General features: G+C 43.7%; 2 protein-coding genes across 5 annotated transcripts in view; both read right to left on the minus strand.

The window, feature by feature from the left end:
* si:ch1073-416j23.1 (rac GTPase-activating protein 1) overlaps positions 1-578 on the minus strand; it is a 28054-nt gene extending 27476 nt beyond the window's left edge. For all 3 annotated transcript variants that reach the window (XM_031320512.2, XM_035997243.1, XM_035997241.1), the window contains exon 1: positions 474-578. The gene's annotated coding sequence lies outside the window, so the exon portion shown is untranslated. The remainder of the gene's footprint in view (positions 1-473) is intronic.
* A 3166-nt stretch (positions 579-3744) lies between these two features.
* Positions 3745-27486, minus strand: dpysl4 (dihydropyrimidinase like 4). Of its 2 annotated transcripts, none has more exons than XM_035997735.1 (15): positions 27168-27486; positions 23474-23562; positions 21475-21659; positions 14758-14922; positions 12337-12398; positions 11679-11759; positions 11508-11576; positions 10436-10556; positions 9323-9479; positions 8607-8748; positions 7104-7188; positions 6746-6831; positions 6469-6648; positions 5463-5628; positions 3745-5315 (listed from the first exon to the last, which is right to left on the minus strand). In XM_035997735.1, exons 1-15 carry the CDS (start codon positions 27432-27434, stop codon positions 5224-5226), a joined length of 1947 nt encoding a protein of 648 aa, XP_035853628.1. In that variant the 5' UTR covers positions 27435-27486; the 3' UTR covers positions 3745-5223. The 2 variants fall into 2 exon arrangements, with proteins under 2 accessions (XP_035853628.1, XP_031176364.1); XM_031320504.2 differs by lacking the exon at positions 27168-27486 and adding an exon at positions 26231-26347.
* Between the last annotated feature and the right edge of the window lie 60 nt (positions 27487-27546).

A 27546-nucleotide genomic window follows, 5' to 3' on the forward strand; every position in this document is an offset into this window, starting at 1 on the left:
TCAGTATAATAGTACCTATATAGATCTCTCTCCACATTTGAGAGACTGAAAAAGACATTTTCTGACATGTTTTCATGACTAATCGTATTACTGGATCAACCTGTGGAGGAGTTTCCTCTAGTTAGTTGGGTTAGTTGAGTTAGTTGACTTTGAGTTAGTTGAGTTTAGACTTTTACCTCTTGACGTTTAACCCAGCAGACACAGGCCTTATTCAGAGGATTAGATGATGTCATAACGGAGACTCCTCTGCAGTCGGAGGGACATTCTGGCGTTATTTAGGCGTCTGTGCACGTGAAGCTCATTGAGCATCAAACAGTTTCTAATCAGCAGCTGATCCGTGCCGTGCCGTGCGGGTTAGAGTGTAGCGTGTCTGTTTCCCTCCCACTCCACTGACTCTCTTCGAGTTTAAAGAAAGAAGAAAGAAAGGATGAATAAAGAGGGATAAAGACGAGAGGAGTGTTTGGTAAACTCACCTGCTGCAGCTCCTCTCAGCTTTCTCACCACGTGACCTTCCTGCGCTTCCTATTGGCCGTGACGTCATCGCTGCAGCGGGGTCACCGTCGTGTGTTTTAAATCCATAATATTAAAACTTTAAGGTATTATTATTATTATTATAGTACTATATTACTGGACTAAATCTCCTGACTGAGTCTCTGAAAAGCTCTGCGTAGTTAAAAGACTGCAAGATTTAAAGCTGATACATATATATATATATATACACACACATATATATATATATATATAAAATTAAAAATTATTAATTGTAATAAATGAAGAGGAGAAAAGTGGTCTTTCATGCTATTGCTTTTTATATATATATATATATATATATATATATATATATATATATATATATATATATATATATATATATATGGGGGGGTAAAGAACAGCCCCGCTGCACCACCCTGCAGAGAATCACTGGATCACTGTTATTGGGCAGAGAGGACAGACATGTTGGACAGACACGTGTCTCACTCTGATGTATTTCTCTTCTCTTTATTCATGCAGCTTTTACATCTGGAGGAGTTTACATTCACTACAGGAATACATACACCATGATCACTGCTACAGAGACGTCCTGTCTCCGTGTTGGACCCTCTGAGAGGACAGAGACAGTTCAGTCTGCAGAAACAACAGTTAACCGTTTAGAGGATCTCAGCTACAGGAAGAGTTGGTGAACCAGCCAGAATACAAAACTGTAAAAATACAAAATGAAATGGTATCAAATGAAGTCTTTACATCAAAAACATCGTTACAAATCCCTTCAGAGGTCAGACAGCGGGAAGGGGCGGGGCCTGTGACATCATAGCTGGAAGGGGCGGGGTCACTCTGCTTCCATCCTGTAGGGGGCGTGGCTTTGAAGGGATTGCTACTTTCGGGCTACAACTGGATTTATTAGCACCATTTATATCAAATGACGTTCACAAAAAGTCTAACAGTCTGGAAGATTAATTTTGCATTCAGAAAAAAACTGTTGACTGTATCGATTACTTTATTAATAACTACAGTTAACTTTATCGGCGAATTAGAAAGTAAAAGACTAGCCAGACTAAACCTCCGAACACGTAGCTCCACACAGACTGAATTTATAACAGAACAATACAGATTCACATTATTAAAACGGTTCCAAAGTGGTCCAGATTCAGACTAACACATATAAGAGTAATATGAATCTGGAATGATTATGATATGAAATACCTTTATAATTAGATAGAAACATGAAATATTACAGACCTAGAGTTAATAACCACCTTAAAGGAACGACTACTGTGGCTTTAATTTACAACGAGCAGAATGGGTTTATGGTTTATTTGAAGAGACCAGCTGTCAATGGGAACATGTGGGAACATCTGGGAATATGTGGGAACACCTGGGAACATGTGGGAACATGTGGGAACATGTGGGAACATGTGGGAACACCTGGGAACATGTGGGAACATCTGGGAACACGTGGGAACATCTGGGAACACCTGGGAACATGTGGGAACATGTGGGAACATGTGGGAACACGAGGGAACATCTGGGAACACGTGGGAACATGTGGGAACATGTGGGAACACCTGGGAACATGTGGGAACATCTGGGAACATGTGGGAACATGTGGGAACACGAGGGAACATGTGGGAACATCTGGGAACATGTGGGAACATGTGGGAACATGAGGGAACATGAGGGAACATGTGGGAACACGAGGGAACATCTGGGAACATCTGGGAACACGTGGGAACATCTGGGAACACGTGGGAACATGTGGGAACACGTGGGAACATGTGGGAACATCTGGGAACATGTGGGAACATGTGGGAACATGTGGGAACATGTGGGAACACGTGGGAAAACCTGGGAACATGTGGGAACACCTGGGAACATGTGGGAACATCTGGGAACATGTGGGAACATGTGGGAACACGAGGGAACATGTGGGAACATCTGGGAACATGTGGGAACATGTGGGAACATGAGGGAACATGAGGGAACATGTGGGAACACGAGGGAACATCTGGGAACATCTGGGAACACGTGGGAACATCTGGGAACACGTGGGAACATGTGGGAACACGTGGGAACATGTGGGAACATCTGGGAACATGTGGGAACATGTGGGAACATGTGGGAACATGTGGGAACACGTGGGAACACCCAGCAAAGGAACCCAGTAAACCCAGTTAGAAAGGGTTCTGGTTGTGTTTCAGATCCGTCATGTTGTCTCCGTATGTCGACGATGAAGCGATGTGAAAGATGAAGGAACCAGGAAGTATTTTCTGGGTCAAACTACTACGATTATTACTACTAATCCTACCACTACTACTAGTGTCTTTTTCAGAGGGACAGAGACACAGAGAACAGGAAGTGATGTGTTTCAGGACAGATGAGATGGCTTCATGTTGAGTACACACGTGCTAAGATAAGCTACATCTACTCCGCTACATTGTAGGTTTTAAGCAGTGTTTTCAGACAAAAATGATTTCCATTTTATCTCCAGCAGCAGAACTTATCTGCATCTATATTAACACGTCTGACATCACAGATCACATGACCTTTCACTCACACTGGGCATGTGCCGGAAATGTTTCCTCACTTTTTTCACGTGATGCTTTTTTTTATGTTTTTGTCACTTTTTTCGAAGTTTTTGTCTGTTTTTTGCTTAATTTTTGTCGTTTGTTTACGACATATATTGCTTTTCTCAAAGTTTTTGTCTCTGGGCATGTTTTAGGAGCTGGGCAACACAGCTGACATCACAGATCACATGACCATTCACTCACACTGGGCACGTGTCGCCAACAGTAGGTAGCTCGTTTTTGTTGCTTTTCCCGAACTTTTTGTCGCGTTTTGTTGCTTGGCATGTTTTAGGGGCTGGGAAACGCCACAGTAGTGTGGACACCTGGCGTAAAGCAGCAGAACATATTTGTCTTTAAAACTAAATGTAGCAGTGTAGATGCAGCCTCAGAGTACTTTGAATGATTCTGGGAACCATACCAATAACATTCAGTACTCGTTAAAGAACCATTGTTGTAGGATTTCATACTAGTTGTAGGGTTGTAGTTCCATTGTTCTAACATTCAGTACTACTTCATTAAAATTACAGAATGTAAAATACCAGACAAAGCTTCCGGGTCTGAGAAGTGAAGCCGACCTGAAGCTCCTTAAAGCTGCATTCTCTCTAACTTCCAGCAGAAATGATTTTAGGGGTTAGTACTTTTAGGATTGTAGTATTCTTAGGGTTGTAGTGCCGTTGTTTAGTAGGGCAGGGTACGCAGGGTTTAGCACAAGCTGAAGTACCATTGTTTGAGAGTTTAGTACTAGTTGGATAGTTGATGTTGGGTGTGATCCTAGTAAAAGGGTTAGGGCTGGGTAAAAATAATCCATTCTCCAATTATAATTGTCTCTGTTTGAGTGATCTGATAGAATAATAACATCCTGAAATCAATCTTTTAGGGTCCTTTCACACCTGAAAGTCCGAACCAAGGTCCGAAACCAAACAAACAAAATAACAAACATTACATGTTGTACTTGCTTCCTGTCGTCATCATTTCTGTAGGCTGCGTCTTCTTGTACTCAACATTGATTGGTTGGTAAACGGATGTGTTGTTGTGTTGTCAGTTCGAGAGTAGCTTTGACTCTTTGGCCTTGACAAGAATGAATGAACAGATGCATATCGTTACAACTATATTGTTATTATGGCATTACTAACTGAAGCAAAGTTTAAAAAACAGTTCCACTATTTGCCGATTAACGCTAAATTTAGCACAGAGCCTCAGAGTGTCACGTCAAACAAGAATCATCATTTTCAAGTTGACAGCATTTACTTTGGAAGAGATGTACTAAAGTTCATTTTGTTTGATTGCTAGCTACAAACATTTTTTCGTTAGCAATTTGCGCATTTTTTAAATCGAACCAAATTATTTTGCTAACTTTCTGTCAGAGCCATCATTCAAGCCAATATATTGTTATTATGATGGCATTACTACCTGCAGCACCAACTGTACTCAAGGATAGTTCAAATTAATCAAATGAACGTCCTCGTTGTGTAAACGTTTTTTCACCAGCAGGAAAGGAGGAGACTGAAAGCAATCCAGCGAGCCCTGGAACCTCCGTTTGGGAAGAGACCAAAGAGGTGAGCGGCAGTTTGCTTCCATATTGGCAGTCAGTTTAAAAGATGAGCTGTCACGGGACATTTTTAACTGTGTCCTATGTCTTCTTCTCTCTGTTGATTACACAGGAACAACGGAACTTCCTGCAAAAAAATGCTTTTCACAACTGAACCATAGTTCAGTTTGATCCGGACAGAGACTACCACTTTCGTGGGACCAAAGTTCAGCTGTTTGGTCCGGACCGTGGTCCAGGGAGGTTTATCAAACAGAAAAGTCTGAAAGTCCGGACCAAAGGAAGTCGCTGTGAAAGGGCCCTAAATGTCTGCCTTCTCAATGACTGTCCTGTTAGTCCTGGTCAGTAAAAAGTCCTTTAAACTCACTTTGTGGGGTCATTTCTTAATGTAAACATTAACCTGGTGCATCTGGCTTGTACAATTTACGGCAGAAGTTCTCTGAGAATCTCGTTTATATCCGAGATAAACTGGTATTGGAACTGAAATCTCCCTAACCTCATTTATATCCAATCAGAAAGGTAATCAAATTGAATCAGAAAATCATTTGGCAATACCCAGCCCTAGTATTTTGTTGGACAAACTCAAAGTAAACTCAAAGTGAGATTGTTGTAGTTTTAGGATAAGGATGTGATGTTGGATCGGCCACCAGGCGGAGCTACGATCCTCTGAGCCGAGCGGCGAGGGATGTGGTCGTCAATCTGAGTTCCTGGACAGAAGAAGATCTGAATTAGTGACATTTTACTCTCATCTGTTATCAATCTGTCTGATTCTTCCTCATATCTAACTACAAACTGTTTACCCAGAATGCATCTCAGAGTCAATCACCGATTCATTGATTAGATGTGAACACTACCTGCCAGGGTGAATCCTGATTGGTGGAGGTTTCGGAGGTTCATCTGGGTTTTTGGACAGGGTGCCCCCCTGGTGGTCGGAGTGGGCGGGACTGATTTAGTCATACTGATGACATCATGGACTGGACCATCGTAGCTTCCTCGGGGGACGCCGCGAGCCTCAGCCATCTGAGACGAGGAGACAAAACGTCTGAGAATAAAACTGATTCCTTATGGACTCAGGAATCAACTCGTTCAATAAGTCAACCAGACCAGTTAGTTGGTGTTTGTTCATCTCCACCTGGAAACAACTTGTTAATGTGTCAGTTAATTCACTGGTTACCATGCTGCCAGCTCTTACCCTTTGTCAGAGTTTAAGGTATGTATCAGTAGTACCTGATGGTGGATAACCAATTGGCCAGGGCAAAGATTATCTCTATCCAAAGATAACTTATACGCAGCATCATACAGCATCAGGAACATTAGTTTTGTTAGGGCGTTGGTGAACGTTAGCTGACGTTAGCTTTTCTGTGTTGCCAGATCTGGAGAGAGTTTGTTCCTGAGACAGAAACAGGTCTGGAACAAATGATGTGTCCAATTTTAGTGTCAGAATGTTCTGGAGATGCGTGGCTTGGAGAAGAATGACTCCAATATTTACTTTGGTGACTACGGGGCGAAAAAATCACTCATAATCTGTGTTCATGTTCACCTTTCCCGTTAGAATCAATACACCCCGGACCTGCTGCTAGTGTCCTAAAGAGGCACACAGAGAGGAAGTTACTCTGAGCTGGGGCGTCTAAACCGTCTCTAGTCAGGGGGGTTGACCAGTTGGTTGGTTGCCTTGCTGCGAAACAATTTTGGTCGGATGGGTTAACTTGGTGACTATCCTCTCAGGCAGCCAGCTGTTAACATACAGGTTAACCAGAAGGTCAGGCAGTTAACTTGTAAACGAGTTGGTTAGGTGGTTAACTATCTCACTGGTTAACCAGTAGGTCAGGTGGTTTACTTGTTAACCAGTTGTTGAGTTACCTTGCTGCGAGCTCTGATCCTCTTGTAGACGGCGTCTGGGAAAGCCTTCCGAGGGATGAAGCGTCCTGATCCTTCGTTCACGTTAAGTTTTCCGTCCTCCAGAACGACCCGACCGCCACTGATCACCACTGACGGCACGCCTCGAAACTCCAAACCCTCCAGGATGTTCACCTCCACCGACTGCTCGCAGACAGGCAGCATGGGGAGGAGGAGGGTCAGGTTATGATGACTGATGATGAAGATTCAGTATTGATGATTAAGATTAATGTGTTGTTACCAGGTTGTGAGTCTTTGCAGAAACAGTTTGTGTCTCCTTCGGATTCCAGATGACGATATCAGCGTCCGATCCGACAGCGATCCTTCCTGAACACAGATACAGTCTGCTGTTTTACAGATATATCTGACATGTTTAAAACATCACTGCTGCTGGATCTTAACATCAATATGGCTTTGGATTCCCTGAGGTGGATGTTCAAACACTACAGACAAGTATAACTTCATCTTTAGACGTTTGAAGCATTTCTTTTTTTTACATCAAAGTTACAGTTCTGTTATCTCATCCAGAGTAAAACAGAGTCAGTAAATGATGTGTCTCTATCTTCTCCAAAGTGCAACTCTTCTGACTGATGCGATACCTTTGCGTGGGTAAATGTTGAAGAGTTTGGCAGCGTTGGTGCTCGTTACGGCAACAAACTCGTTCTCGTCCATCTTCCCCGTACACTACAGAGACAGAATGAGACAACATGAAGATGTAGAAGAGGCTGCTCTGTCTCGCTGGCAGCATCGTTACATGTGAAGAGCATCATGTTCTCCTAATACTTTTAAAATTATAGTTTAGAATTTACATACATTTATTCAGCCCAACATAACATCTTCTATCCTTAGAGCCTCAATTCAGAGAGAGAACAAAACACAAAGATATTGAAGAACATTGCTTATTTGTGACAATCACATAGCGACAGTAATCATAATTAGCAAGGAACCATGTTTCACTTCTCAAACACACAAGAACTTTTCTCCTCCGGCTGTTTGTCAACAACACACTCACTTCCGTTGTTGATTATGTGTTTGTGTTGTAGCTTTCAGTTTGTGTTGTAGCTTTTGTGTTTGTGTTGAACCGTCTCGGCCACCGTAGAAATGGGTTTGTGTGTGGACTAAAACGTTAACGTACATCACCTTTTTGGTAATTGAATAAATATTTAATGGCCCCATAATCCAGTATGCCAACTCTATTTCTCAGTCTGATAGATGTCCTCCTGTCCTGCACCTAGTTTTATTGTCTGGATTTTTTTTGCTTTACTGAGCTTATCAAGGGCTGAACTAAATGTAAAAAATCAGACCTGGACTTTTGAGAACTAGACTAACCCACCACAATCAGCCGGACACCACTAGTCCATGCACTTCCCTTCAACACATGCACATACCAGCAGGGTTCAACATTAGCACCATCTACCAGCTAAATACTTACGTAGATTTGGTTCACTCTTCAGCCAAAAAAACAATGGTTATCTATTGAGTGGCTGGTAAAATTTGAACATTCACTATCCATTTAGCTGGTGGACAAAGTTAGTTATCTTGAACTCTGCATACCAGCCCCTAATACTCTCACTTAGCTGAGTGTTAAGTAAGAGAGCATGATAGTGTCTGACTGAGTCCCAAAGGCTGCCTGGCTTCTGATGGTTAGACGGCTAAAGGTTGAGGGTGGAGCATGGCTGTCATCAAGATGTCTTGAAAACTAAACAGGTGACAAGTCTGTAAGTTAAGCTAAAGCTGCATTTTGTACACGTACACAGAAAGCAGCTTGTGTTATTGTGGTATGTGAATAGATCAGAAAGCTTTAGTATTATGTTTGCAAGTGCCTTGGCTTGCTTACACATAGCTAACATTAGCTTACTAACAGCTAACTTGTCCTCACTGGTACACAAAGGGTGCTAAAATAAGCTACAGCCACTTTGAGGAGTTTTTATTCCCCGGAAGGACTTAAATGTGCTCTGTCTCTATGGTAGAATGGAGGTAGACCATAGTAGGTTGTGACTGGCCAGTGTTCAGATGAGAGATACAGTGGTCCAATCATATCGTCTCTCTATGGGTCGATCAAAAAAGTCCCGATGACCAATCCATGCCTGAGCTTATCTTACCACAGCTCTGTCCCACACCACAGACATCCTCTCCTCGATCCCGTTGGTTCCCTCTGGAATCAGAGTGAAGTCATCTTTACCGACAGCTTTCTGAGCTGTGGAGAAGCTCGCCTGAGCGCTGGACGTCACCTGGAGGTCTCCACTGCAGAAAAACACACAACAAGTGCCTGTCAGGTTCACCTGGAGTACTAACCATGCTAACAGAGAGGTAGAGTCATTCTAACCATGCTAACAGAGAGGTAGAGTCATTCTAACCATGCTAACAGAGAGGTAGAGTCATACTGACCATGCTAACAGAGAGGTAGAGTCATTCTAACCATGCTAACAGAGAGGTAGAGCCATTCTAACCATGCTAACAGAGAGGTAGAGTCATTCTAACCATGCTAACAGAGAGGTAGAGTCATACTAACCATGCTAACAGAGAGGTAGAGCCATTCTAACCATGCTAACAGAGGTAGAGTCATTCTAACCATGCTAACAGAGAGGTAGAGTCATACTAACCATGCTAACAGAGAGGTAGAGTCATTCTAACCATGCTAACAGAGAGGTAGAGTCATACTAACCATGCTAACAGAGAGGTAGAGTCATTCTAACCATGCTAACAGAGAGGTAGAGTCATACTAACCATGCTAACAGAGGTAGAGTCATACTAACCATGCTAACAGAGAGGTAGAGTCATACTAACCATGCTAACAGAGAGGTAGAGTCATACTAACCATGCTAACAGAGAGGTCAGGTACTGTGGAGTTGAAGGATCCGGATTCAGGGGCGGGCTCATGACAAAGGCAGCCGCTGTGGCCCAGTCTTTGGACCAATAGTGAGAGCCATCAGTGGCCAGGCCTGCAGTGATTGGCTCCCCGTACACCACCATACCTGAGGACAGAAACAGGAGGAGGTTTAACCAAAAAGGTGGTTGATTGATAAACCTCTCCAAGAATCCTCCTTTATTGTAGATGTGTGTGGGGGGTTGTGCTCTGTGACCTGGGAGCTGAGTTATTGGGTCGTGGTAGGGTCTGCCAAGGCTGATTAGTTTCCCGACAAAGAGCGAGCCAAACACCCTTAATGGACCACCAACATAGGAGCTGCCGCACTTTACCCAGAATAGGTTTTTAATAAGTAAGTTTAAGTAATTTTAACCCTGTTTAAGCCAGCTACTAGCTAACAGTTTGCTAACAAGGTTAGAGTTAACATCACGTACAGCGATGCTTCTGTTGCCTGTAACGTCCGTTTCAGGCCACCACAGGGCAGTGCAGGCATTTAAGGGTCACCTAAATGAGGCACCCAAATCTGCGTTGTCATTCTGTCCTGGAGATATCGGTCATTTGGGAAACAGGATCACACTAGCACCGGGTTTTAGTACCAGACCCTAATCAGGAGGTCAAAAGGACTGCAGGTTCTGTGGTCGCTGAAGCAGAAACTCTGGTGTGGGAGGAATTCAGAGAACTTTCACCGAGCCTCAAAGAGGTTCTGACAAACCATGAGCACTCCAGAGGAAGAGGAAGGACTTAGTCTTAATCGTTAACGTTAGCTGCTGTAACTTAGCCCCCAGTAGCCGATGCTAAGCTAATGTAGCTCCTGTTAGCATCCCCTGGCAGCCGTCGGGAAGCCGGGGAAGCTGGGTGACTGTCGGAAAGAAGCACAGCCCATCAGATGTCGGATCAACCGAAAAGAAACGGCAGACTACTTTGTAATTAACGTCAAAGATTTAAAATCACTCGTGCTGATTATTGGGTTGATATTCAATCTAATCGCCAATCGGCACACGTCTGATCTGAACCTGATCTGGATTAAAGGGTGAGAAGACGAACACATCAGGACGATGATGTCACCTTTCTTCCTGGCTTTGGCGATGACATCAGCAGCAGATTTGCTCATCACCTTGGTAACGTACAGCGGACAGTTGGCTTGTTTGGCGATGGTGATGGCCCGATACACCGCCTCCGTTTCCACCTGAGACACAAGATGACGACACACATGCACACGCACACACACACACACACACACACACACACACAAACGCACATACACACGCACGCGCGCGCGCACACACACACACACACACAAACGCACATATACACACGCACGCGCACACACACACACACACACACACACACACACAAACGCACATATACACACACACGCGCGCGCACACACACACACACGCGCACACACACACACACACACACACACACACAGGGACACACACACACACACACACACACACACACACACACACACACAGGTGTGTTTCAGGTGTGTATTCAGGTGTGTTTCAGGTGTGTTTCGTGTGTGTTTCAGGTGTGTATTCAGGTGTGTTTCAGGTGTGTTTCAGGTGTGTATTCAGGTGTGTATTCAGGTGTGTTTCAGCTGTGTTTCAGGTGTGTTTTCAGGAGTGTTTCAGGTGTGTTTCGTGTGTGTTTCAGGTGTGTATTCAGGTGTGTTTCGTGTGTGTTTCAGGTGTGTTTCAGGTGTGTTTCAGGAGTGTTTCAGGTGTGTATTCAGGTGTGTTTCAGGTGTGTTTCGTGAGTGTTTCAGGTGTGTTTCGTGTGTGTTTCAGGTGTGTTTCAGGAGTGTTTCAGGTGTGTATTCAGGAGTGTTTCAGGTGTGTTTCAGGTGTGTTTCAGGAGTGTTTCAGGTGTGTTTCAGGAGTGTATTCAGGAGTGTTTCAGGTGTGTTTCAGGAGTGTTTCAGGTGTGTTTCAGGTGTGTTTCAGGTGTGTTTCAGGTGTGTTTCAGGAGTGTTTCAGGTGTGTTTCAGGTGTGTTTCAGGTGTGTTTCAGGAGTGTTTCAGGTTTGTATTCAGGAGTGTTTCAGGTGTGTTTCAGGTGTGTATTCAGGAGTGTTTCAGGTGTGTTTCAGGTGTGTTTCAGGTGTGTTTCAGGAGTGTTTCAGGTGTGTGTACCTCCTCAGGGTGAGATAAAACGTGTCCTTCAGGTCCGGTGATGCCGAGAGAGAGAAGCTTCTTCTGTTCCTGAAACACAGACCAGTTTATATTCACTTCAATAAATAGAAAACCTTCAGCTGATGTTTGTCTTCTGTGTCCATTAAGTTCTCTTCTCCTCAGGTGTATTACCTCATCAATGATGTCACCGTTCTCAGCGTGGACCTGAGCGATCGCTCCGAGATCCCGGAGGACCCCAAACGCCTCGTAGAGCTGACACCACCAAAACAGGAAGCAGATTCAGTTACACAAAGAGAAAACATTGACATGTACCGTAGACTCGCTGTATTCCAGACACTTTGGACGCAGTAAGCACAGTAAAAGTTAAGATATCAATGCGTGGAAAGATAAGCCTGATTGGTTTACCTGACTCTGGGGGCGGGTCTTACACACATACTAAACTTTGATTGACACATTTTGGGCAAATCATTCAGAAGTCAGTAGACACGATACTGTGAGCCCTAGTGTCTCTGTAAATGTGTTTATCCCTTCAATAAGTCCAAATATCTGCAAAAACTACTCATGAATAATCTCTGAGACTTTAGGAACGTTTCTGTCATTCTGATTGTGGGTTATCATGCTCTAAACCAGTATTGTTTAGTCTTTCCTTCTGCCTGTCGTAATGGAAATGGTTGGAGTCAAAAGAGGATGAGACCAGGATGACATATACGTAAATATTGTCCACAAAATAAAGTATTTATTTAAAGAATTTGTGGGAAAAAGTGTCTGGAATACAGTAAGCCTACGTTACTAACCCTAACCTCAACAACAATATTAAACTGCATTTCACCTGCGAGTCGGAGCTCTGGTATTTGTCTTTGTAGGACATGAAGAACAGGAAGGAGTTCACACCTGAAACACACAGACAGGTAACGTGAAGATCAGAAAGAACAGAGACACGTTTAGCTTTCAGAGCTCTCTCAGATTAACGTTATAGCTTCAGTTCAGTCACTCTGTTCTCCGAGATGGGAAACTTGATCTGCAGTCAGATTAACGATAAACCAAAACACAAAAACATAAAGTATAAACATGTTTCCAGTGCACACAAAATATGGAACACAATTTTACACAATACTACAGAAGATATCTCTAAAATAAAAATCAGAATTACATGTGCAAATTCAGCTGAGTTATTGCACAGCTCAGATCCACTCTTGTTTTTAAATATCATAGAAAACATGACGATCATTTATGTAATTTATTTCTACTGTTAAACTTTAACCGTGTGACTTGGAGCCACGCCCACAGTGGTGATGTCACACAGGTGAATGTTGATGAGGAAGACATTAGATTACCTCTCAGTAATATTATCTTATCCTAATACAGTTCGGAGTTCCTGATGCTCTGCAGACTGTGACTAAAGGTTGTAATCAGTGAGCGTTCAGCGTTTCCACTCTTTCACTCACCAATCCCCCTCTTCATCTATTCTTCTTCCTGGGTTACGGTTACATCCACGACTGTGAGCTGTAGAAGGACTCGCTGCATAGGGCTGCTGAACAAACCATCTCGCTGACTTTGTATAGATCTAGTGTTGATTTAAATGTTCTTGTTTCTACGTGTCTATATCCCTACAGTATGTCTCTTTATATTGTTGTTAATGTATGTGTCCGTGTATATTGCTATGTGCATGAAACAGACTGTGAAAACAATAAATATCTATGTATCTATTAATAATGTGTTTTCTGACTACCTGGCAGCCAGAGGCTCGTTCAGACGCTGTGATCACTGCTTCTGTCCTGTTGGACGTGTTTAATGTCTCCGGTTAGGGGTTCTGTCTCTCAGCGTTCCTCTGTTTTAGGGTTATGTTAGGGGTTCTGTCTCTCAGCGTTCCTCTGTTTTAAGGTTATGTTAGGGGTTCTGTCTGTGTTCCTCTGTTTTAGGGTTATGTTAGGGGTTCTGTCTGTGTTCCTCTGTTTTAGGGTTATGTTAGGGGTTCTGTCTGTGTTCCTCTGTTTTAGGGTTATGTTAGGGGTTCTGTCTGTGTTCCTCTGTTTTAGGGTTATGTTAGGGGTTCTGTCTGTGTTCCTCTGTTTTAGTGTTATGTTAGGGGTTCTGTGAGTGTTCCTCTGTTTTAGGGTTATGTTAGGGGTTCTGTCTGTGTTCCTCTGTGTTAGGGTTATGTTACGGGTTCTGTCTGTGTTCCTCTGTTTTAGTGTTATGTTAGGGGTTCTGTGAGTGTTCCTCTGTTTTAGGGTTATGTTAGGGGTTCTGTCTGTGTTCCTCTGTTTTAGGGTTATGTTAGGGGTTCTGTCTGTGTTCCTCTGTTTTAGTGTTATGTTAGGGGTTCTGTGAGTGTTCCTCTGTTTTAGGGTTATGTTAGGGGTTGTGTGAGTGTTCCTCTGTTTTAGGGTTATGGGTTCTATCTGTGTTCCTCTGTTTTAGGGTTATGTTAGGGGTTCTGTCTGTGTTCCTCTGTTTTAGGGTTATGTTAGGGGTTCTGTCTGTGTTCCTCTGTTTTAGTGTTATGTTAGGGGTTCTGTCTGTCAGCGTTCCTCTGTTTTAGGGTTATGTTAGGGGTTCTATCTGTGTTCCTCTGTTTTAGGGTTATGTTAGGGGTTCTGTCTGTGTTCCTCTGTTTTAGGGTTATGTTAGGGGTTCTGTCTGTGTTCCTCTGTTTTAGTGTTATGTTAGGGGTTCTGTCTGTCAGCGTTCCTCTGTTTTAGGGTTATGTTAGGGGTTCTATCTGTGTTCCTCTGTTTTAGGGTTATGTTAGGGGTTCTATCTGTGTTCCTCTGTTTTAGGGTTATGTTAGGGGTTCTGTGAGTGTTCCTCTGTTTTAGGGTTATGTTAGGGGTTCTGTCTGTGTTCCTCTGTTTTAGTGTTATGTTAGGGATTCTGTGAGTGTTCCTCTGTTTTAGGGTTATGTTAGGGGTTCTGTCTGTGTTCCTCTGTTTTAGTGTTATGTTAGGGATTCTGTCTGTCAGCGTTCCTCTGTTTTAGGGTTATGTTAGGAGTTCTATCTGTGTTCCTCTGTTTTAGGGTTATGTTAGGGGTTCTGTGAGTGTTCCTCTGTTTTAGGGTTATGGGTTCTATCTGTGTTCCTCTGTTTTAGGGTTATGGGTTCTGTCAGCGTTCCTCTGTTTTAGTGTTATGTTAGGGGTTCTGTGAGTGTTCCTCTGTTTTAGGGTTTGGGCTTCTGTCAGCGTTCCTCTGTTTTTGGGTTATGGGTTCTGTAAATGTTCCTCTGTTTTAGGGTTAGCGTTCCTCTCACCGTGGTCTCTGACGAGTGTCTCCAGCTCCTCGTTGAGTCCTTCGTGCCAGCGAGTGATGTCCAGGTGGAAGGAGAAGTCGCAGCATGCCGTCTGCTCCGCCGTCTCCTTCCACTGATCCAACACCGCCAGGAGACTCGTCCCCGGCTCCACCAGCACGTGCTCCACTGGCAACACAATGTCAACACAATGTCACCACAATGTCAACAAATCGTCAACACAATGTCACCAAAATGTCATCACAATGTCATCACAATGTCAACACAATGTCACCATAATGTCATCACAATGTCAACAAATCGTCAACACAATGTCACCACAATGTCAACACAATGTCAACACAATGTCACTGGCAACACAATGTCAACACAATGTCAACAAATCGTCAACACAATGTCACCAAAATGTCATCACAATGTCATCACAATGTCAACACAATGTCACCATAATGTCATCACAATGTCAACAAATCGTCAACACAATGTCACCACAATGTCAACACAATGTCACCACAATGTCAACACTATGTCAACACTATGTCACCACAATGTCAACACAATGTCACTGGCAACACAATGTCAACACAATGTCAACACAACGTCATCACAATGTCAACACAATGTCAACACAATGTCAACACAATGTCATTGGCAACACAAAAACAAAAAAAGCCAAAAAAGACATTCAAATAACCTGTCAAAACCATCGAAAAAAAGTCAAAAGTTGGACTAAACTAAATAGTTTACTACAAAAACAAATACCAGACAGTACACTATGGGCCTTTCCCATTTCCTAAATTTGTACCTCCTCGATCCTCGATACTCTGGCTTGTAACCCAGAAATCGTTCTCAGTAGGGATGTCACGAGAACTGATACTTGCGATACCTTCCGGTTCTAAAATGACAAAACACCGACGATGCCCATTTTTTGGAAGCACCGTAGGCACCGTTAGCGATGATGCCAGTGTTAGCAGCATCGGTGCTGCGCCTCTTCCTGAACTGACGGGAGCAGTATACACTTCAGAGAGCTCCAGTCGATACATTCAGACGCCGGAGGTCACGAACAAGTGGCCAAAGTCACGCCCTTCTACTTCTGGTACACGGGACATGTCTTTCGAAAAAATATAAACGAGAGTCAACGGAGATAGATTCTTCCTGACCTAAAAAACGGCATGTTCACTGCAAACTCCCGGTCCTCTCTTCCTGATCTACAGCCCCCCTCTCTTGTCTTCAAATAACTCCCCGTTGTCGGCTACGGCCGCTGAACAGGCTACACGTTGCAAACAGCCGTGGCTCACTTGTCTGCTCCTCCGGTAACGTTAGCAGTTAGCAGGGTTAGCATGGCTGCGTTAGCCACGGTTAGCCAGGACCAGTTGGGATCACTTTACTGGCTGTGTCTCAGTTGTTTTTGCGAGTAACCAACTCGGGTACTCTTGCTATATAATTCAATGTGAGTAGCTACACGAATGTTGAAATTAGTTAGAAACACTGTTGTTGTTTTTGCACAGTACCTTTAGAAAAGATGCCTGGAAGTCTGAATGTGTCTGGGGACGCTAGTTGTTGCACTATGACCATTAATTGCACTGCTCTATTGCACATGTTTTGTATGTCTTGTTATGACATTTTGATATTTTTCAAATATTTTAATAAAGAAGTTCATGTTTCAAGTTAAAGTACATGGAATCTTAGAAAATCCTTCTTTCTTTTTTTACCGTGGTATCCAAATCGGCATCGAGAATCGTGTTGTTTTACTGGTATTGGCACCGACTACTAGGGGTGGCACGGTTCATGAAAAAACATCCAAAACGTTCGGTCTGCTCGTCTCGGTTCCGAACGTGTGTGCGTCGCACGGTTCGACAATGTAGCCTCGTGTCCGTCAGGTGCCTGTATGTGACCTCAGACAGTGTGTTTCCCTTTCCCGCGAAAGAAGAGGTGTGGAGAAGTTACCAACTAAACGTACAGCTAAAGACCGTGCAAAACATTTCAGACCGTCCTGCCAACCTGTAAACATTTCAACATCAATGTACGCTGCGTTTTTTCACTCTTTTCACTTTTCACTGCTGTTTCAATCCTGTTGGCTCTCTGCAGCGGGAGGGGGCGGGGCTGCTCAGATCCCCCCGCGACTGACGCGCACGCACACACACACACACACACACACACACACACAAACACACGGTGGATGCAGGAAAAACCGGAGATGAGACAACAGGATGACCTAAATTGAGGACAGCTGCGCTCGTTATTGTAAGTGCAATGGTAAGTTAAAGTCCAATAAGTTCTTTATTAAACCGTATGAATGCGTCCCAGCCCAGGGTTAGTGTGTGTGTGTGTGTGTGTGTGTGTGTGTGTGTGTGTGTGTGTGTCCCAGGCCAGGTTAGGAAATGAACTAACAATGTAAAGATCAACAAGCCACTGACAGACATGTTCAAATTTGATTCATTCATAAATTATTATTTTTTGTCTTAAATCCACCAGCCATTCTCATATTATACATATTATACATTATAGCATCCTGAGCCTTTTTGGTAAGGTTACTAGGAAAACTCAGCCCAGAGTAATTTTATTCTCCCCAAAACAAGTTTCCTTTTTATTTTTAAAGAACTATACAAAAGAAAATCACAACTTTTTTATGTTTAATGTATTCTGACTTATTCAAAAGACGGAGCTTTAAGAGTTCCTCTCTTTTTCTTTTAAAGGATACCATTTTTGTAAGAGCTACACTGAAGTTGGCAGTTTGATAAATGCAAGTTATTTCAATTGATATTCTGTAATATTTCAATCTTCATGTGCTAAAAAGGCACATAAGTTCCTGTAGATGGCAATACACATTCTCTTTTTTTTTGCCAAATAAATGAAAAGCTTGTTGAAATCATCAATGTCTTCCCGCTGTATCAAAATGTCACCCAGCTTTCCTCAGAGATGGTCCCAATAATGGGCTTAAAGTCAAGTCAAATTCAGTTTGTGCATGATTACATGATATAACTATTTTTTAATACTGTATCCTAAATTGTGGATAATTAAGCTAAATATCATATGTTGAAGTATATTTCTGGAGTGTTAAAGATTAAAAGAAATTAAAGCTGCAAGCAGCGATGAACGGGCCCTGGCCTTCTTGCAGTCGGGGTACTGGCAGACGCAGCATCACATGTAGACCACACATTCTAAGTTTCATGTAAATCGGAATAACTTTTGATACAAGATACAACCGTTCATGTTTTAACAGCATTGTTTTAGCTGTCAAAATTCTTTTGATAACTTTTAGTCACAAGGGTCCACCGAGTCTATATCCAAGTTTTCGTGCAGATTGGACTCACGGTCCGAGGGGGAGTTAGACAAAGTATGTTTCCCATATATCGGATGTGGCTAATTAATAAAAGAAATTCTAACAGTTCCATCTAATGGCCGATTCACTCTAAATTTGGCATGGATGCTCAAGCCCCTATGCGGAACAACTGTGTCATGTTTGGTGTCAATCGGAATAAATCTTGGTAAGATACGCAACTTCCTGTTTCGACAGCCCCCTACAGGAAGTTGGTCCTCTGTAACTTGCGCATTGTGTTAGCTATCAAAATTCTTTTGATAACTTTTTGTCATGAGGGTCCACCGAGTCTACGTGTACATTTTTGTGCAGATGGGACTCACGCTCTAGGTTGGAGTTAAAAAAAATAGGTTTCACTCAAAGCGAATTTGCTAATTAATTAAAAAAATGAAAACAGCACCATCTAAAGGCCGATTGACGCCATATTTGGCACACAGCCTCAATGGCACATGTGGAACAACTGTCTTAAGTTTTGTGTCCATCGGAATAGCTGTGTGCAAGATACAACCGTTCCTGTTTCGACACCCACCTACAGGAAGTTGGTCCTCTCTAACTTGTGCATTGTTTTAGCTATTAAAATTCTTCCTGTTTAGACAGGAAGTTGCTGTAACTTGCGCATTTTTTCAACTATCAAAATTCTCTGGATAACTTTACATCATGGGGGTCAACGGATACTACCTGCAAATATTCAAGAAGATTGAAATCACGGCCTAGGACGAGTTCGAAAGAATGTAAAACACATGAAAAATGCATAATTAAAAATGGCCACCTTCCGGTTGAATGAAGGTAAATGGGAAATATGTCCGCAATGATTAGAGCAATATGGTTATTAAATCTGGTGAAGATCGGTGCAACTATGTCCAAGTTAAGGCCTTCCAGGCATTAGGGGGCGCTATGGAGCCTAATTACAGGTTTGGGCCAAATCGCTGTACAGTCTCGCAAAGCTCCCAGGTGATAAACACATAAAGTGGGTGCCAATTTTTGTGAGTTTTCGTATATATTAAGGCCGTCAAAAATGTGCCCAAGGGCTAAAACCAATTAAAGCTGCAAGCAGCGATGGACGGGCCCTCGCGCCTCTGCGCGTGTCGGGGTTACTGACGGACGCCGCTCCTTGCGACCATGCATTTGCACTCAGACACTGCAAATCATCACCAATTAAAAAGGAACTCTGTTCTGAGTTCAATGACACCTCACACAAGACTCTACCTTAAACGGTTCAAATGGTATGAAAGGTGTAGGCGTGGTTAAAGTATAGGGGGCAGCTCAGTATCACATGTTGACCACACATTAAAACTTTCATGTAAATCGGATGATGTTTGTCATATAAGGCGCATTTCCTGTTGCCAGCTTAACATGGCTTTTGGCGCTATGACCAAAAGTAAATATTGGCCTGTATATGTCCTCAGACCTGGACCCTTATCAATCGTGAGAAATTTCGGGCAAATACGACAACGTACACTCAAGTTACAACAATTTCTTTGCTCATTGCTAAACACTCAAAATGGCCGCCACGCCCACACCGTCTGACAAAAAGTTTTTCTTTTAATAACTTTTCATCTTTATTGTCTTAAGATGGTACAGAACGAATTTGAAGTTGATCGGATGAAATGTCTAGAAGGAGTTCGTTAAAGTACGACATGTGGAAATGGCCAAAATCGCACTAATTTTGAACTCTGAAATCAAAATGGCGGACTTCCTGTTGGGTTTAGGGTATGGCTCCAATGATGTGTTTTGTACATCTTGACATGATACATATGTTTACCAACTTTCGTGAGTCTACGTTAAACGCACTGCTGGGGCTCAATTTCTTTAACTTTGTAGGGGGCACTAGCGAGCCATTTTTGTGCGCCTATTCCCAAAACCCTTAAAATACGTATATTTTCACCAGACTTGATGCGACCGCCAATATTGGTGAGTTTTTGAATATGTTAAGCCCCTCAAAAAGCCAATTCATTTGCAGAAAATAATAATTCCTTCAGTTCCAATAGGGCCTTCGCCGCTGTCGGCACTCAGGCCCTAATTAGGGTCCCATAGGCCACGCCCACTTTGACCAATCAGTACTTTACCTTACTGTAGGGGTGGCCTCATGATTGGCCCTAGATGGTACCCATCAAACTTTGTAAAAATCGGATGAGCCGTTTATGAGCTATAAACTTTATGTACCTGTAGCGCCCTCTAGTGGCCAATTTTCGTAAAATGTGTGGGGCACATCCAGAGGGTCATGGCAAACAAGAATCTTAAGTTTTGCGTTGATAGCAATTATTTTGATCGAGATATGGCAAAGTTGGTGTTTTCATACTTAGCGACACATTTGTTTGTGCGTAATATGCATTTTCATCCTATAAAAATTCTTTGGATAACTTGTTGTCAGGTCCATCTGGAGATGCTACCTGCCAAGTTTCGTGCAGATCGGTCGCACGGTCTAGGAGGAGTTCGGCAAAGTAGGTTTTCGATAAATCGCGATTTTTCACGCATAAAAGTCTAGGCGGAAATGGGCGTGGCCTATATCAGGAGATTCAGCTGGATCCAGGGAAAGCGGAGATATATGGTTTTTAAATGTGCGATGTACGGCTATTGTCTGCAATAGCACCACCTAGTAATGAAGGTAATCCACCTAGTGGTGGATATGTGTAATTTTTTTGAATATTTGCAATTTTCACCAGTTGTGACGTGTGCACATTTTTGTGAGTTTTTGTGCATGCTAACCCCCTCAAAAATGCGACGAGGAATTCGAAAAAATAATAATCTGATTAAAAACAATAGGGTCCTTGCAGTATCACTGCTCGGGCCCTAAAAATAACAAGAACTGTACAGAACCGTAAACCGAACCGTGGGTTTTGTGAACTGTGCCACCCCTACCAACTACCGACTACTGAATTTTTGGTATCATGACAATAGTTCTCAGCGCGCCATGTTGAAGGACGTCCCAATTCCTAAAATGTAAATGGAGGAGTGAGGATCGAGCATTGAGGAGGCTCCTCCGAGGAGTTAAAATCAAGGATACACTGATACACACAGATGGTGGTGGTGCCCCCCCCACGGCCGCCCTGCTGCCCATGTAGACCCCCCCAAAGGGGGTCAGGCGTCTCTGACACTAAGAGAATATAATATATAAAGTATATAATAACTGACTGATGGTGGTGGGGGTCATATATAAAGTATATAATAACTGACTGATGGTGGTGGGGGTCATATATAAAGTATATAATAACTGACTGATGGTGGTGGGGGTCATATATAAAGTATATGATAACTGACTGATGGTGGTGGTGGTGATTTATAAAGTATATAAAGTATGTAATAACTGACTGATAGTGGGGGGGTTTTATATAAAGTATATAATAACTGACTGATGGTGGTGGTGGTGATTTATAAAGTATATAAAGTATATAATAACTGACTGATGGTGGTGGTGCCCCCGCCCAGGGCCGCCCTGCTGCCCATGTAGACCCCCCCTGCGGGGGTCAGGCCTCTCTGTGGAGCCAGCAGGTTGGTGTTGGCGTCCACTCCTCCGGGGATCACCAGCTGACCGTACGCATCCAGCGTCCGCACTCCGGCCGGCACCATCAGGTTCTCCCCCACCTGTCTGGGACAGGAAGTCACATGATGTCACAGACAGGAAGACACATGATGTCACAGACAGGAACAACCACACACCTGGAGGCTGCTCTGAACCAGCATTATTACAGTAAAAGAGAATATTTGTAGTAAATTGCTTTGGTAGGACTATATTCACACACACAGACTGAAAATATCCACCAGGATTTATAATGATGATAATAGCCCGCTCCTTGACAAGTCTGTTGTTAAATATCTTGAAAACAAAATAAGATATCAACTTCTATATACAGTATCTCACAAAAGTGAGTACACCCCTCCTCACATTTTAGTAAATATTTCATTATATCTTTTAATGGGACAACACTGAAGAAATTAAACTTTGCTAAAATGTAAAGTATGAAGTGTACAGCTTGTATAACAGAGTAAATGTGCTGTCCCCTCAAAATAACTCAACACACAGCCATTAATGTCTAAACCGCTGGCAACTAAAGTCAGTACACCCCTACGTTAAATTCCCATAGAGGCAGGCAGACTTTTATTTTGAAAAGATTTTTGGTTATTTCATGGATCCAGGATCCTGATGATGTGGGGGTATGGTGAAGGGTATGTGATGATGTGGGGGTATGGTGAAGGGTATGTGATGATGTGGGAGTATGGTGAAGGGTATGTGATGATGTGGGGGTATGGTGAAGAGTATGTGATGATGTGGGGGTATGGTGAAGGGTATGTGATGATGTGGGGGTATGGTGAAGGGTGTGTGATGATGTGGGAGTATGGTGAAGGGTATGTGATGATGTGGGGGTATGGTGAAGGGTATGTGATGATGTGGGGGTATGGTGAAGGGTATGTGATGATGTGGGGGGATTTTAATTCCAAAGGCCAAGGGAACTTTATCAGGATGCATAGTATCCTGGAACCATGAAATGGAACGGATGTTGGTAACAATCGGACCAGTGATGTCAGAACCGTCCATCATGGCTTTTTTGTAGAGGACATTTAGCTGCATGTGTGTGTCAAATGTCTGGCCAATCAGACGTACGCGGTGAGGGGCGTGGCCTCCAATCAGACGTACGCTGTGAGGGGGCTTGGCCTCCAATCAGACGTACGCGGTGAGGGGCGTGGCCTCCAATCAGACGTACGCTGTGAGGGGGCGTGGCCTCCAATCAGACGTACGCTGTGAGGGGGCTTGGCCTCCAATCAGACGTACGCGGTGAGGGGCGTGGCCTCCAATCAGACGTACGCGGTGAGGGGCGTGGCCTCCAATCAGACGTACGCTGTGAGGGGGCGTGGCCTCCAATCAGACGTACGCGGTGAGGGGCGTGGCCTCCAATCAGACGTACGAGGTGAGGGGCGTGGCCTCCAATCAGACGTACGCTGTGAGGGGCGTGGCCTCCAATCAGACGTACGCGGTGAGGGGCGTGGCCTCCAATCAGACGTACGCTGTGAGGGGGCTTGGCCTCCAATCAGACGTACGCGGTGAGGGGCGTGGCCTCCAATCAGATGTACGCGGTGAGGGGCGTGGCCTCCAATCAGACGTACGCGGTGAGGGGCGTGGCCTCCAATCAGACGTACGCTGTGAGGGGCGTGGCCTCCAATCAGACGTACGCGGTGAGGGGCGTGGCCTCCAATCAGACGTACGCGGTGAGGGGCGTGGCCTCCAATCAGACGTACGCTGTGAGGGGCGTGGCCTCCAATCAGACGTACGCTGTGAGGGGCGTGGCCTTTAAAACATCATGTTGTTAAGCCTACATTACCGCGCCACCATGTGGCCGATTGGGCTCATGTTTCTTGGGAACTGCATTATTGTGTGGCCATCATGATTCATATAAATATGTTTACTTGATGGTCCCGTCCTCCACGTAGATGTCAGCGTAGAACGACTGGTCGTCATTGACGATCTTTCCTCCTTTGATGATCAGACGGTCGCCCTGGAAACAGACACACAGAGAGGATGCTGGGTAAATTAAACAGGAGGTCGTTAGCATTAGAGCTGAAACGATTCCTTGAGTAACTCGAATAATTCGATTACTAAAAATCCTCGATGCAAAATGATTTCCAACGTTGTACCGCTCACGGTGTTTCTGCAGGGAAGATTATTACTGTCGCACACCGGGCTGATGCTGCTGGCCACACAGGCCATGAAGACTGATTACTAAATGGAGAAAGAGCGTAAGGGGCTAAGAGAAGAGACAGGCTGGAGAAAACCACAGGAAGTGTCCAAAGTTTGGAATCAGTTCAAACGTAGTTAAAACTAAAACTCTGGACAGTGTGTCTACTGCGAAATCAAACTAGCTTAGCACAATAACAGCACGACGTTAACGCTTCAGCATCTCAACAGAAAACATGGAGTCTAACTTAATCATCCATTCCACGAAGAGGACCAGACTGAAGTCAATCACAGAGTGGTATGGACGATGGAACTACACCAAACACAACAACTACCAAACACAAAGACAAGAACATACGTAGCAGTGACAACAATCTGATCTAAAGAGCTGATTGTTGACTCTCTCTCTTCACGGAGAAACAGCTGATCAACGGTCTACTAGCATACGTGTAGCAGAGCTGTGTAGCATTGTAATCAAATATATAAATGAAAATAGGTTGAGTATAACTAATATTTACATATAGGCCTATACAGATCAGTCTCAGGTTGAAGCTTGTAGTTCTGAAAGTTAAGTTTCATAACTTAAGGTCATGTTTATGTTTAATGCATGCCTTAGTTTGAGGTTGTTATTGCATTTCTTTAAAAACAATGTAATATGGCACTTAAATGCACTTAATATGTTTAGTTTTTGAGAGATGATATTGTAAACAATGTAGGCAATAAAAATGTAGCTTTTTCCGAAAATTAAACCAAACTATTGCATATTATAATGCTGTGGCACGCAAATATTAGGTATTAAGATAATTCCTAAAAAAACATCCCGAAACAGGTTATGTTTTGAATCTGCAGAAAGTTTTAAACAATACAGCAGATTAAATAATGAATCAATATAATATTTACATGAATAATGACATTTGCATGCAGAAAAGACACAAATTGTTGCAGAAAAATCCCCCCGGGATGCAGGAAATGAAGAGTTTCCTGGGGGGGGTGGACACCACGGTTAGAATAATGTTGAAACAAGTGTTTTCGCTAGACAGATGCCCCCCCCCCCAAAGTTAGGCCCTTGAACCTCAGTGTTTAGTTTCTGTGAGAACATGAAACAGAAAATACTGCAGAGATCCAGAGATATTTCATTTCTTCAGTAATAACTTCATTTAAAGATCAGCTTTCATACAGGAAACTCAGCAGTGCTTTAAAATGACCTTGTTCATTCTGTCGTTTCCTTTCTTTATCTTCCCTAACATGTCTTCTTTCAGCCTCGTAATATATCTCTTCAAATCTGTTTTCATTGCCATTATCCACTAAGATGTGGGAAGTTACATTATCATTATTATTATTATTATTATTATTATTATTATTATCATTATTATTATTATTATTATTATTATTATTATTATTATTATTATAGTTTCATTTGATTGTAGCCGACTGTTAACTTATTTGAATGACTAGATTTACAACCTCTTTAAATGTACTTTAAAATGTTGTAAATGCTTGTTACATGAAATGTAATGTAATGTAATGACATGTAATGTTGTGAAATGTAATGTGAAATGTAACAGAAAGAGGTTTGGAGCGCGCCCCCGGTGACGAGAAGCAGAACGCGCAGAGCTAAGATGTGCTGCGCGCAATCTCGACTTGATTACAATCCTCTTGTCATGTTTTTCTACCACAAACGCAACCGTTTCCTCGGGGGCACCGCCGTACATCCCCGTACACCGCCGTACATCGCCGTGCATCGCCATATATCCCCGTACATCGCCGTACATCCCCGTACATCGCCGTACATCCCCGTACATCGCCGTACATCCCCGTGCATCGCCGTACATCCCCGTACATCGCCGTACATCCCCGTACATCGCCGTACATCCCCGTACATCGCCGTACATCCCCGTACATCGCCGTGCATCCCCGTGCATCGCCGTACATCGCCGTACATCCCCGTGCACCGCCGTACATCGCCGTGCATCCCCGTACATCCCCGTGCATCGCCGTACATCGCCGTACATCCCAGTGCACCGCTGTACATCCCCATGCACCGCCGCGGCGTGCTAGTGGGGGGGGGCGACAGCGCACTGGATGACTGTGCCATCCTGCGTCGGGCGGTGGCACAGCGGCGCATTGATCCACTGGTCCGATCTAGTTCTCCATGTCACCTAACACATATTGAGGGTCTCCTCCACGTTCAGCTGCTGTCTCTGTGAGAGACGAGTCAGCAGCTGTCTCTGGTGGAACCGGCTCACGGCGGGTCTCGAACCGTACACCACTAGTGGACAACAATCAGTACCGGTAGTTCCGGCCCATTCCTGGCGCTGCCCAAACCGAACCTAGCGCTAACCCTCGGTCTGGTTCTAACGGTTCTAACGGCCGGTGACTGACAGCTGGTGCTGCAGCATCCTCCCTCACCGGCTCACATTGTCCCTGACTGTCCCCCCGTTATCCCGGCCCGGCCCGTCTCAGCTCGGCCCAGCACGGATTGGACCTACCGCGGGTCTCGCGCTGCTCTTCTTGTTCTGGAAAGCCATGACGATAATCCGCTGATTGATATTCTCTGACAGCTGCTACTGTTGCTAACGGCTGCTCTGACGTCACGCTGCCGGCAACCAACACACACACAACTTCCGGTGCGCAGCTTCAAAATAAAGTCCCGTAAACGGAATCTTTTTGAATATTAAAACACTGTTCAATCACATCATTTAGTCTAATGAAGAGAAACATATTCAACCTGTAGATTACAATTATTCCTCAGAAGTGTAACATGTCCGCTGTGAGGTTTTAGAGATTAATTTACAGTAAATACTGAGAAATACGCTGACTGCACCTGCTCTTATTTTGAAAGGTGATCCCGGAAGTGTTGAGTGGCGGTCCAGCTGCATCCTGCGGACTGAGTGATCATTAGCTCTGATTGGTGTTATGTAACATATAAAACCCTTTCATATTTATAATGTATAGTTATATATCAGCTAAAGGAGTATTATATAAGCATTTATTTACCTATACATAGTATAATACTAATAATAATACTCCGGTAACGATATAATAGTATAACAATGGTCATTATTTCTTGGATTTCTATGAATATTTACAGTATTTATTCATAGAGCTCTGTGTTTTACATGTTTCTGTGTTTCTGCTGACTGACATTACATGAATAATTTCTAATTAGGCCTGTATAACACAATGTATAATAACATACCATAATAATATAATAATATATCAGTTAAACATTTGGCTGAAGTAAATGATTTATGTATCTAAAACTTTATTAATCAGCTGATCGGAGACGTTAACAGTTTGTTTCTCTGGTTCAATAAATCAACATTATTTTGACGTTTTAGCACCAAATCTGAATAAATGATCCTTTTATCAAAAACACCAACAAATCTCTAACTTCTTAAAGGAAAGTAAAAGCGTGTTTTGAACCTGTCGCTTGCCGTAGATGTCCCGGGCGTGTCCGGAGGGAAACACGGCCGTCTGTCCCACGTCGCGGCCGTCGGTTCGGTCTCCAGCGGCGCGGCGGCGCTGCGTCTGCGGACTGAACGACTCAAAGTTCAGAGTTTTGTTCTCAAACGCTCCCTCGACGCTGCAGAACATCCCCCCATACTTCATCCGGGGACGGGGGGAGTCGGAGCCCAGACGGGACAGGAGAGAGGTGCAGTCGTCCTCCGGAGAACTCCTCCGCTCAGACATCTCGCTGGTGTGGTCTGATCTGGGGCGAGCAAGAGACGAAGACAGGGAAGAGAGGAAGAGGAGGGGGAGGAGGGGAGGAGAAAGAAGAGAGGAAGAGGAGGGGGAGGTGAGA

Source organism: Sander lucioperca, chromosome 22 (assembly GCF_008315115.2).
Source record: "Sander lucioperca isolate FBNREF2018 chromosome 22, SLUC_FBN_1.2, whole genome shotgun sequence".
NCBI classification, from domain to species: Eukaryota; Metazoa; Chordata; class Actinopteri; order Perciformes; family Percidae; genus Sander; species Sander lucioperca.